This window comes from Ambystoma mexicanum, chromosome 9 (assembly GCF_040938575.1).
Source record: "Ambystoma mexicanum isolate Mex_15411 chromosome 9, UKY_AmexF1_1, whole genome shotgun sequence".
Taxonomy (NCBI): Eukaryota; Metazoa; Chordata; class Amphibia; order Caudata; family Ambystomatidae; genus Ambystoma; species Ambystoma mexicanum.
Genome location: NC_090931.1, coordinates 921,182,786 through 921,195,981, shown reverse-complemented (window position 1 = coordinate 921,195,981; position 13,196 = coordinate 921,182,786). Strand labels below are relative to the sequence as shown.

At 43.1% G+C, this 13,196-nt stretch overlaps 1 protein-coding gene across 1 annotated transcript in view; it reads right to left on the bottom strand.

Annotated features, from left to right (window-relative positions):
• Positions 1-1,406: 1,406 nt before the first annotated feature.
• The window catches only part of CCDC141 (coiled-coil domain containing 141), a 676,030-nt gene continuing 664,240 nt past the window's right edge, over positions 1,407-13,196 (bottom strand). Inside the window, exon 22 of the mRNA XM_069616100.1 lies at positions 1,407-4,857. Within this exon, the coding sequence (XP_069472201.1) occupies positions 3,901-4,857 (957 nt within the window). The 3' untranslated portion in view covers positions 1,407-3,900. The remainder of the gene's footprint in view (positions 4,858-13,196) is intronic.

The window sequence follows — 13,196 nt, the reverse complement described above, 5'->3', positions numbered from 1 at the left end:
TCAGACTAAGGAGGTGTGCACAAGAAAAAACGCAAAGGCTGCTTATAGGTGACACAGGGAGCCCTGATAGCGCCCAGCCCAGGACCAGCATGTGGAGACTGTCCCTGGCCCACATAGAGCTGTATCCGGCCATATGATCAGTACTGTAAGGGGAGCAGCTGCGAGTCAAAATTATAGGCCAAACTGAGAGGTATCTAAGACCAAAACAGGAAGGTCAAAGGTGATGTAGGTAGTAGGGTGTAAATGTAAAGTGACATATACTTGATTTGATGCAAATCTTTACAAAGTTCTATTCTGCACCCCTATTTGTTTGAGTGAATGTAATGCTTGTTTTCATTCTATGTTTAATGTAGTGGGTGGGCCAACAGTTACAGTGTTCACACCATACTACTCAAAATCGTTGCAGGCGGTAGCCAGGTCCAGAATTACATTTTCTCTGAAGGCAGAATATCGGCACATCAGAACTGCAGGTCAAATTGCAAGACCTACAATAGATGATAAAGGTTGAGTAAAAGATCACCTTAAAAAATAGAAAATTAGACATTTTGCACCCAAACACTTCAAATCGATGTTATTTAATCAACAGTAATTGTTATCCTTGATCTGTACCTAGAGAAAACTTACTGACCAATGTACACAAGCCCACATACCAACACTATAACATCCTCTAAAGGAAGAAAGATGCTTATTTTTGAGAAAAAAAATGGCAACTTTGGGATCAAACAATGATCCCCACCAAATTCAAGTCCTTGGGACCAAAAAGAAACATTGGGAAGAGTCTGCAACACATGTTGCAAGTGGTGAATTGGACACAGGTTTGATGTAACCATTGCATGTTGGATACAGTCAATAAATCCCAAAGCCAAATGCCATTTTTGCATTTGGAAAATAACACATTAGAATACCTTAATTACGGTTCACTGTGATTGTACAGGAAATAAAATGTTTCGATGGATTTTTTACCAAACAAATCACTGATTTAAAACAAATATATTTAGGGCCCCCCCCCCCTCCTAAGCCCCCTGTTTTGCTATGTTTCTAACACCACCCTAACCCACTCCCCACCTGTTTTAACCCCTTAACCTCATATATATCTATATATACCTATATATTTTAAAGATTGGTCTTTTTTCGATGAATTTGTTTCAGTGAAAAACTCCATCGAAAAAACATTTTCGGTAAAATCACTGGATATCTTAATTCCATCTATAAAATGTGTGCCATTGCAAAATCAAAGTCCCCCCCCCCCTTGCTTGTTTATTTTTTTGCTCACCCCTTGTGAATCCTAGTACTTACCCTCTTCTTTTTCATAAGGAAGGGAAACTGAAAAACACTTCAACACGAAAATATCGGAATGGTTTCAACCATCCTTCTCATTATACCAACAGTATATAGAACTGTTCAGGGATTTTATTAAAACCTTTATTGTCATGAACACATTACATATGTCAACAACAAAGTTGTTCGCATTGCACCATTGATGCTGAGCTGCCATATAGACTATATAACAGAAATATTATAAAACTAGCAGTCACAGAATGTGTAATAGCTTATAGCTTCATTTCACTGTGTCATTTGCATAACCAAAGCCATGGGAATTTCATATCAATATGGGACGAACTATAGTTGTAGCCTTAGATTCCCAATGTTTGTAATATTCTGTGTGGCTAAAGTGTTTTCTGTAATGCATATTAATGCTACATACACTAAGGGAGACATTATTAGGTCTTCTTGATTTGAATCTGTGCATCCTGTTGTTTTGTGTTGTGCTGAGTGGTCCAACCACAAGAATTTTTTAGGAAATTATTTTTGGCTGGAGAGAGTGATTAAATCGAAATGAAAATAAATAAATGTGTGTTTATGTTTTCTAAACATAGTCGCCAAATTTTCCTGAGCAACAAGCACCAGTGGGTGCAGGTGGGACCATCTGTATTTGCACTACTGCCCATCACTACTGCCCATCACGTGTAAGTCCCCCAGTGAAACATTCACTGACTTGTGATCTTCAATGAACATCTACAGATCCTCATTGACAGCCATGGAATACCGTATGACAATATGCAACCTTACCTGAGGGCATCATGAACAGAGGAACCACATGGCCTCTGACCATGCCTCAACCTCATCGAAACTTGGAAGTTAACTGTATACCTACTCAAACCCACAAGAACAGATTCTGTGCTCATCACAAACAGCACACCATATACCCACATCCAACCATGCGTCAGACATGAATCTCCAAGGCTACACTCATAACTGACTCCTAGTGTAAGCCACTTCACTTACACATTGATAACAGCATACCTTATCCTTCCAAACATAGAATAAGAAGAAAGCTCAGCCAATACAGTTGAAGCTTTTTTTTCTATGCAAAAGTAAAGTGCTCTTCTGTAATTAAAACTTCCGAGCTGCCATCCTGACCCTCAATACATGCCATTTGTGTTCTGGAAAACCTCCCTCTGGTCCCCATACTGCTCTCCTCGGAATCACCAGACCACTTTGAAAAAACTAGCAATTCAAGTTCAATCGCATTGTCCCAACTCTGGCAACAATGAGCTGGATTTCCCAATGAGCCTGAATTATCTTGCCCTGTTACAGGATCCTGCACAAAGCAGTTACTGCAAACACCCATGCGGAACAACCACAATAACTCACCATCCCAAGTGGCCACCGAACCAACAAAAGCAAATTACACGCCAGACACTACCTTCAAAATTGAACAAAGAAAAGGCTCAGAAGCAAGCTTTCTCAATCTCAGCCCTAATACATGTAAAAGCCCCCCTCCTATAATTTAGAACATTTCAAATGATCCACCTACTCAAGGACAATCCACTCAAATGGACTGAATAAGTTAGTGCTCACAGCACGACAACAAATCGACTCACAGCATGACAACAAATCGACCAAACCTAAGGGGCACTTTTACGCTTCAACCCCTCTCTTGTGTTCCTTGGCTTCCTTGAGAACTCCTCCACATCAGCCAAACCCTGCCAAACTCATAGTTTTTTGGATGATTGCTGAATCATAACACAGTCTGTTACACTAGTACACAACTTTTAAATTGGCCCCTGCTCCATCACTCGCCATCAAATGCCCTTTACACCATGTTGTGTGTACAGTGTTGAGTTGCTGCCGAAGCAAGTTCTGGGCTTTGCAAAACTCCCCAAAAAACTATAAAAATAATACAACTAATATGTTGGGCTGCTTCTGGAGGACCATTAAAATATCTACTTGATATCTTTCTCTTATTCTTGTTGAATGCATTTTTGTACAGTTTGAGTGGGGCTACTTTAGCACATGGGATGGAGCAAATGTGTGGGACGTGCAATTCTTTTGATTCTTGGTTGGTTTTTTAGGACCAGAAAAATGTGTACCATATCAGGAGTTTCAACTCAATTCTCATATACTGCTCAGACATTTTACAAAATTAAGTTTCGTACACATTTTTAAAATTTTATCAATTCACACAACACAACAAATCTAATAACAGGAATTTCTTTGGGTCAATTGATCATTCATGAACTAAAGCTTATATTAGCTAATGATAGGTAATATGAGTGGATTTAATAAAGGATGTGGAATTTGGTTTTGTGCTCACATTTCTAATGTACACAGAATCAAATGTCTTGAACTACCTGAGATTGTTTCAGACAGATGGTAAAGAATTTATTGTGCTACTGTATTATGTTAATGCAGATTATTTCTATGTGGAATGTTTTGTTAGAACGGATAACCACAGCAAGGAAAAAGGAGTTTGGGGGTTAAGCAAAATTAGGGAGCCCACAAATTTAAATACAATTTCATGAAGTGAAACCATGCTACAGAATGTCGACGAACATAAAAGCAAGATGCGTAAATAATGAAAAATGAGTGCACAAACTTAAAGAAGAATCAATTGCATCATTTCATTTGTTCCCCTTCATTATACGCTACCCACCATGTTAGTGTAGGCTCTGGAAATCCTGTTACTTCAACTTCCAAAGTCACCGGGGAACCTTCCTTGACAGTGGCATTGGACAGGAGCTTGGAAAAGTTGGGCGACTGCCCAGAGAGGCTAGTCATGCTGGTCTTTTCTGATGCACTTCTCATCTCCTCTTGGATGACCATCTGTCTCGGAGAACTTCTTGGAAGGTCTGATTGGAACATGAGACCTGAGAATGCATCAGGGGAGTTACGCAGTAGATCAATACTATTAGTACAGGTATTAGAGGTATGCAACTGTTCCTGGGTTTCACGCATGCTTTTCTGAACCGTGTGGTGTTGCAAATGGGTCTCATGCACTTCACTCGTCATGCTGCATGCAGCGTTTGCTTTGAGTGCACCAGGCAGGGGATGGGAAGTGGTGCTGTATGTAGAGGGAACAGGTGGGTGTGGAACAGAAGGAGATTCGATTCTAAACTTGGGGTGGAATCCCAGAGGTGGGGAATAAAAACTCTTAACATAATTTGAAGTTTTTTCCCTCTTGTTATCTGATATGTCAGTGGAAGCAGCATGTGTTAAGAGTTCAGAATGCCCAACTGCTCGTTTGCTGCCAGTGTTTATCTGGATCTGCATGCTGTAGGAGCTGACATGCAGGCTCTGGGAACTGCAGCTGGGTGCATCCTCCTGCTCAGTTTCAGACTGTGGCAGGTTGGATTCAGGAGTCTCAGAAAGTGGAGGCAAAGACATGTCGTCTGGCGATATGCACTCATATTCATCGCCAGAAGGGATTTCTTCTGCTGATAGCTCAGCTGGCAAATCCCCACCTTCAGGGACCAATCTTCCGTCTTGCGCACCAGACTGCACATCTGCAAAGGCTGGATGAATGTCTTCTTTAAGTGGAGAACTAGCAGAACTTTCTTGCACATTCCTCTGTACCTTAGAAACAAAACACAAGAGATGCAATAAATAATAGGAACTTTATCCCTTCCTGACAAAAAAGTATTGCTTTTCTCAAAAGTACTTTATTATAAAAAAAACATGTCTACTTGGGGCAACCAACTGACATGTAATTTAGCTGAATTCTACAATTGAGTGGTATCCCCAGCCATGTGCGGTAAGCAGCGATGTGCATGGGCAGAATTCACAATTAGGAACAGAGAATTACGTTCAGAAGGGTTTTCTGGGCTGTGCGCTAATCTTATCTTTGTTTGGGAACACTTGAGCAGTTCATGTACACAAAACCTCTGACTGTACTCTGATAGTATGGGAAGTGTTCCAAATTGCTGTGTTTGATTATAGTAAACAAAACTAAATGTTCTTGCAATTAATAACAAAATGTAAGGAACTACAATGAACTACAATGTTTTAGACGGATGCCTGATATGAGGAAAATAGCCATAGTGTGATAAAAAGCAACTCATAACTGGGTGAGAGGATGAGGCAACTTACTGCTAACCTTGCTTTGGACATAAGCAAACAACTTGATCCTGCTAAATTCTGACAGTGAGAAATTATCCAAGCAGCATTTTACTCCTATTAGATGCTGAACACTGATTGTGAGGCAGGCATGACCTAAACAAAGCATTTTGCTAGATGCTGATGATACGATGGGTTGCTACTGATGGGAGGATTCAGCACATTGCTATAAAAAGGCTGACTTCGGGAGATGGCGACATGAGATGAGCTGCACACGGAGCTGAAGGGGCTGATGAGGCAGATGGGGCAGACCTGAGGCGGGAGGACCAGAAGCTGACTGGGAACACAATCTATGCAAGCCCATGAGAGGGGAGTGTCCCTCCCTTTTTCTTGCCTGTTTATGAAGCCACTAAATTGGTTGCTGGCCTTTGAGTCTCTGAGAGACTCTGGCTACTCGCTGTTGAGAAGAACTACTACTTTTGATGTTGCTGTATGCTGTCTAAAGCACTCTGCTCACCACTTATTCACAATTAACTATTTCTGACATCATGGTCAACTCCATCTTTTCCTATTTTTAGGTGGGTTTTGGATACAATATTTTTGGATTTTTCAGATTGTGCAGATTACAGGCTTCCGGGCATTCAACTTCTCATCTCCCTACCTGCTAAGGACAGTGAGTATGAGAATCTGTTTTACCCATCTTTAATACCACATTGGGAATGAGGAGAGGTATTGAGAGGGCAGATCAATCTGTGAGGTTGCCTAGCGAGATCTGATGATGAAGTACACAGTTACTGTTGAAGTGGCTATTAGGCTTTTGATATGATTGATTGATCTTGAGTAGACATAGAGGCAAGCCATTAATACAATGACAGTGGCTTATTCATTAATAACCTTGTACATATTAAGTATGTTAGTTATTTATTTTAATTCTTATACCACGCCACATGCCTGTGGGCCTCAGGATACACATAAAACAAGACAAGACAAACAGCAAATGCAGGAAACAGATATACCAAGACAGCAAATTATTCAGGGCTAAGATTAAAAAGATGTGTTTTGATGGCTTTTTTGAATGAAAAAAGGTTGTTTATAAGACGAATGGAGGCAGGAAGAGAATTCTGGAGAAGGGGTACCTGGGCATCAAAACTAGTGCTGCCAAAGCACACCAGTTTAACTTTTGGTTGAACAAGTGTGGGTGCCAAGGATGCCCGAAGATTTCTAGTAGGTATATTATGCTTGAAACAATCAGATAAGTATGCAGGACATGAGTGAGAAACATTTGAGGGCAAATGGGAGGATTTTATGTGAAATTCTTTGTTTTACGGGAAGCTAATGTAGGGCTTTCCTGGATATTGAAACGTGTGTTTGACAGGAGAGGTCAAAAGTTGCTCGTACCGCATTATTATGGATGACTTGCAGAGCTTGCATGTTAAGAGTGGTGGTACCAGCCAACAGACTGTTGCAGTAGTCAAGCCTGGAATTGATTAAAGCAGTAGATAGCAAGGCGCAATTTCCTGTAGTAATAAAGGGACAAATGTAGTGGATGCATTTAATGATAAGACCGCATGTAGAACGGAGGTATGATACATGAGGCTTCATTGATAATTCATCATCCAGAACCACATCCAGGGTTATAACATTTTTAGAGAGAATAATATCATGACCCGCATTTGAAAAGTTGGGATAGTCGGATGTAAGTTTACTCCAACCAACTTTGGTGGCAACAATCATGAGCTATTGAGTGCCAAGGAATTACAGGCCATCCAATTCTGAATGGCATTGTAGATGGTATTGAGGGTGCTAAATTCCTGTTTGTAGTGCCCGCTGAGCTGGATGACAACCTGGGTATCATCAGCGTGGTTGGTATTTTGAACCCCCATGCTGTTCAACAGGTCAAGCAAACGCTGAATATAGATATGAAACAATAGCGGGGATAAACAGGAACCCTGAGGAACACCACAAGTTTGTGTAATGGGAGAAGAGTTCTCATTCCTAACACATACCTGCACAATGCGAGGACCCAGAAATGAAGCAATCCAATTGTATGCTGAGATGGAACAGTGGGCAATCTTTCTGAGCCTGGCCACTAATAGTGTGTGATCGACAAGATCAAAGGCTGCGGAGAGGTCTAGGAGCATCAGCAGGGCAGGATGACCCTTGTCTGCTTTGCCAGCCAAGGTGGACTTGAGGTCAAGCATGGCAGTTTCTGCCCCGTGCTGTGCTCTATATCACGACTGTCGCATTCTCAAGATGTTATGCTTTTCAATGTGTGCATTGAGTTGAATATATGCCAATTTTTCTAATAATTTGAGGATGAATGGCACATTGGTTATGGGTCTGTAATTGTCTGTAATCAAAGGGGCCAGGTTGGCTTTTTTTCAGTAACAGCGTAACCCAAGCAGCCTTGAGAACAGATGGAACAACACCCTCATCAAATGATAGATTTATTAGCTTCATAAGCCAGGGAACCAATAGATCAGCAGATTCTTTAAAGATGTTCATGGGACAATCACGTGTTCCTCGGAATAGTGATTAAAAGAGAAGGATGGTATTTCTTTGGCATTATTCATTGAGACATTGGGTGTCTTTACTGATGAAACAGGGTCACAAGAACTTAGAATGTTCCTAATGTTTTCCTTATGGGCTGCTATTTTTGGACATTAAGCCGTTATGAACCTCTGACACTAGGCAGAGTTTTTAACAAGATTACTGTTGGTGGGAAGAGAGTCCTGGAATTCTGCAAGGATTTTAAATAGTTCTCCTACTTTTGACTGAGCATTAATGATTCTTTTATTTTAGAGAGTGGCCTTGGCTGATATGATCAGAGCTTTACATTTCTGCACTGATTGCTTGTATGCAGTAAGAGTAGGTTAAGTGGGGTCTTTCCACCATGTTCTTTCAAGTGCTCTTTTGAGCTGCCTAGCAGCAATAATGTCTTCAGAGAAGCAAGTATTCTGATTAGTTTCAGATTTTATAATTTTCATTTTCAGTGGAGCTAGATGGTCAATGGTCTACTTAATGGAGATGGTAAGATGTTCTATCAGAGAAGAAGAGTCAGAATAACTAGCAAGAGGCCGCAAATGTGAAGATAATAGAGCAGAATTGTTGGCAGCAGTGATATTCTTAAAATTGTGAGTGAGTTTACGAATGCGAGGCAAAGAACTCAGTTTAGGCGGAGGATCAGGTAGCGTTATCATTGCTTGATTGAGTGCATGATCGGACCAGGCACACCGGACTACACATAATTGGTGAATTTCCAAATTCTGTGAGAGAAGCCAATCCAAGGTGTGACCACATTTTTGAGTAGGAGAATTGATCCATTGTTTAAGTCCTGTGGAAGTAAGGGAATAAAGCAGAACAGTGCCCTGCTTATCAAGAGGGTCCTTTGCCCAAAAATGCAAATCCCCCATTATTATGAGCAGATTTTTAGATTTAGAGATGAGGGCAATGAGATCCAATAGTTGCTCTTCAAATAAGGGCATAGCCTTGGGGGGGTCTGTAGAGTGTAAGCACATTAAAGGAGGTGTTGGGCAAGTTTTTTATTTTAACCCAGAGTGACTCACGCTCATCGGGCGAGGTGTGGGGCATAACATGACAATCCAGATTAGACTTGAACATCAGCGTAACTCCTCCACCTTTACCCAGAGTACGATCTGCCCTGTAGAGAGCGTATTCCTCTGGCATGGAGAGCGTGGCTATAGTTGGTAGGTTAGGCTTGAGCCTGGTCTCCGTGAGGCCAAAAATATCAGGATTATGTTCTGCAACAGAATCTGCTATTTCAACACAGTGTTTAATCAGGGAGAGTGTGTTGAGAAGAGAAAGAGATAGAACCAATAAAGGTGCTATGTTGTTGTGCTTGGCGCTATCCAAATTTGGTGTGCTTCCCGGACACATGATGGCTAAGGAGCAATATAGCTGAGTACCCAAAGGGAAGACATGTATCTGAACAGAGGAATACCCCACACAAAAAGCACCAGTTTTGAAACAATGCTGCAGAGAGAAACAGTGGCGAAGCCGGCAAGCTACGGCGAACACCGGCTGATCTCCCGAAGTGCCATCGCTGAAACGCCTGATGTTTCGGGATATAGAGGCCTGGGGAACTTAATGTATAGTGACTATAATGGTAGCAATGTTTCTTTATAACATATTTCTCATAATTAAAAGATTTACACTATACACAAGAGTGTAAGGGCATTCATTGAGTGTTCATCACTGAGAATCTTGTCAGAAGCATTTGGACATGAGTAGTATGTGTGGGACATCTATTTGAATGTGCTGTGCATTGATATGTTATCTATGGTGCATGTCATTAATACACACACAAAGGGTTACTGGAAGGTATGAGCAGTGGACCATCAATAAAATGTGATGCAACATTAGCAAACTGCTCCTGTGCAGATGAAAGAGATTAGCCGCTCACTGCAAGGGACTGTTCCCTACTATTTTTACTGATGCACAGTGACAGTGCTTTTTCCTACCTCAACTCCTACCACAGATCCTGCTCGGGGGGAGGGGGTGGGCTTGTCTTGGACCCTCCCCTTGGGGTGGAGGGAAGGCTCTGCGTGCTATGGGTGATAAGAATCACATCATGACATGTATTCTTTAGATATGGGTTATATTGTTTAATACCACTGGCATAGTATCAAAAGTGAGTGATAATGTGACTTGGCATATGCATTGATGTGGACTTTCACCTACCTAAATGCAAATGGTTTTCATACACCAGTGACTTTTTTATGTTATATGCCATTCAGTACTATATTTTTCAGAATCACAGGAGAAAATAATGATTTTGAGAGCGAAGCAGGCAACTTTTCACTAAATTCCTCAATGTATCTGATTTTCAAAAGTGTATAACATTACATGGTACTTCACGGTTTCAAGTGAAAAATGGGAAAGTGCCGCCGACAACAACACCATGGCCCTCATTACGATACTGGCGCTAAACCATGGCATAACGAATCCGCCAATGTTCAATGGGGAATTACCACCCCATTCCAAGGTTGGCGGGGCGGTAATTCCCCATTGAACATTAACCCTTCCCCATTCCCATTTTTGCCCCATAGGTACCGTACTTAGCACCAAGGTCTCTTTGCGGGTCCCTACTTTAACGGCTGGTCTAGACCAGCCATTCACGTCGGGTCCCTTAAAGGGACCTCGTAGTAAGGCGCTAAGTGTTTAACGGCGCCGCAGCCTTTTACGGCGCCGTTGAACACTTAGCGCCAGGGTCATAATGAGGCCCCATGTTTTGTTCTTCGACTGTTTGGTGAAGCAACCAGTGTGTGACTGGCATAAATTGTATGTGTAAATCACAGGGAACATTGGGCTACACTGCATTCCGTGTTGGCAGCTCTTCAGAACAACTTTCAATGCAAGTTTGTCACTCAAACTTCCCTTAATTTTAATATTGCTCCCTCTGCAAGAGTATTGTCGGTAGAGAACACATGGGAGACCAATGCTAGTCCTGTCAATATGTTTGACAGTTTGTCGAATTTTCTGAAATCTATGGTTTTCCTAGTGTTGCTGGGTGTAGGTCTTCCCCAATCAATAGTGTGGCTGTATTTATTTTGATCCAGCAAAACGTAACATGGCTGCCCGTCTGCCTATGTCCTACACAGTAACTATGACAAATGAAGAACATAAGGTACCACTTTGACTGAGCAGAGTGTGAAAATCTACTATCGAACGGAATTTGTGTTAACAGGCATGTGCATGCAAAATTATGCGTGTTTACATGCCTATGAAAATGTTCAACAGCCGCCCCTGACCATGAATCATTTAGAATACGGGAGCCACCCACCCCAATACCAAATGCTGCCTCGACCACTGTGTGTACGGGACAGCACTATGTGAACGGCATACAATCTAGGGCATAGCTTCTGGTCGAATCAGTAGTTTAAGTGCCTGTGCCACTCTCCCCACAAATTGAAACTGTGCAAACAGGCTGCGGTTTAAAGACCGTGACACATTCTGTCATCTTCCACTCTTTCATTAAATTGGAGCAAGCATTGTCACTCCTATACCCTACCACACTGTCTCACACTTATCCTAACTTCTGTCTGCGGCACTGTAAGCAATGGGTCACATATGGCCTTGCTGTTGATTTCACACTGCTGTTTTCAAAGTCAGCCAATCATCCAATTTCGCATTTTTATTGATTCACCCATCTTCATGCTCATTTATCCATCCCTATATTATTAATGAATAATCTATTCATCCATATCACACGTATGCATTTTTCATTTCATACATGTTCCGACTTTCATATGCCCTTTCACGTTCACTAATGTATCCATCTTTAAAATCCTTCATTCATCTTCCCAGCACAGTACCCATTCACTTGTCCTCACAATTATTTCTTCATGCATCCTCCCTCGCTCTCATGTACTCATCAATCCTCACATTTGCATTTATTTGTCCACCCCTCCTGCACCCTCTCTCCACTCTGTCTGCTTTACCATTGAATTATCGCTCCTCCTTCATTGATTTGGCGCAGGAGGGTCTCCATACGGCGTAGAACTTTGGTCACCACCCTTCTTCTTTTTCTGCTGCAACACCGGCATGCTAGGGTGAAGCCTACGGGACAAGGGCGCGGGGTGATGGGTCCCGCTCCTCCTTCATTGGTATGTCCCAGGAGGGTCTCCATACGGTGGCGAACTTTGGCCATGCCCCCTTATTCTTTTTCTGCTGCCACGCCGGCCCGCTAGGGTGAAGCCTGTGGGACAAGGGTGCAGGATGCTGGGTCCCGCGCCTCCTTCATTGATTTGGCCCAGGAGGGTCTACATACGGTGGCGGACTTTGGCCATGCCCCTTCTTTTTCTGCTGCTACGTTGGTCCGCGAGGGTAAAGCCCGCGGGACAAGGGCGCAGGGTGCTGGGTCCCGCTCCTCCTTCATTGATTTGGCCCAGGAGGGTCTCCATACGGTGGTGAACTTTGGCCACGCCCCCTTCTTTTTCTGCTGCCACATCGGTCCGCTAGGGTAAAGCCTGCGGGACAAGGGCCCGGGGAGTTGGCGTCCCACGGGGGTGTTCGCGGCATCGCAGGGTGTTCCCTGAGCTGCTGCTAGGCTGGAGGATCATCAACCTCCATCAGCCTCTGTGAAGCAAGGTGAGCGTGAGCTGAGAAGGGGACTGGTGGGGTTGTACTGTGTACTACAGAGGCTGGCGATTTCTCCTTCAGAAGGGCCTTGGCTGCTTGCAACTTCGGAAAACTTTGGAACATTAAGCAGTAAAACCCAATCCAACAATGGAGCCCCCACTTCCCTCGCCGTTTCCCCCACTTTTTCTAGCCAACTCTGCCCTCCTATCTCGCATACAAGCCAACCAAGAGCCAGAATCCAAAACTAAATGGAAAACCTTGGCGGTGAGACTTAGGGGGGGTGCGCACTTACTGTGTCCTGCAATAAATCCCATTGACCCAGGACATGGGGCAGATTTGTTGGGTGAAGAAGCCTGCCATCCTGACGGGGGTTGCCATGCTGCTTTAGGAAAAGTGCCATTAGCTCCGAATGCATACCACCATGGGAACCTGCTCGACACCCAGCTGGAGACCCCGGGTGAGCAGCTTGACTCCTGCCTTGGAGGAGATGCCCTGGAGGAAATTCACAAAGCCTTTGTCCCCCCTGACATTAAAAGGCTTTCACTTTGTATGGATACTGGTGCGGATAAAGGCAAAGGATACACCGGAATTGAACCCCCCCCCACTCCTTTGTGCTACCCAGTATCCCTGGCTACCTGACCCCCCCTTAATCTGCCTGTTTTGTCTATACTGCTCTCGCCATTTGATTCCCTATGTCAGGGCCTAGCGAACCTGTTCGCAACAGAGTTGGGGAACTCTCCCCTCACATCCCTGATGGC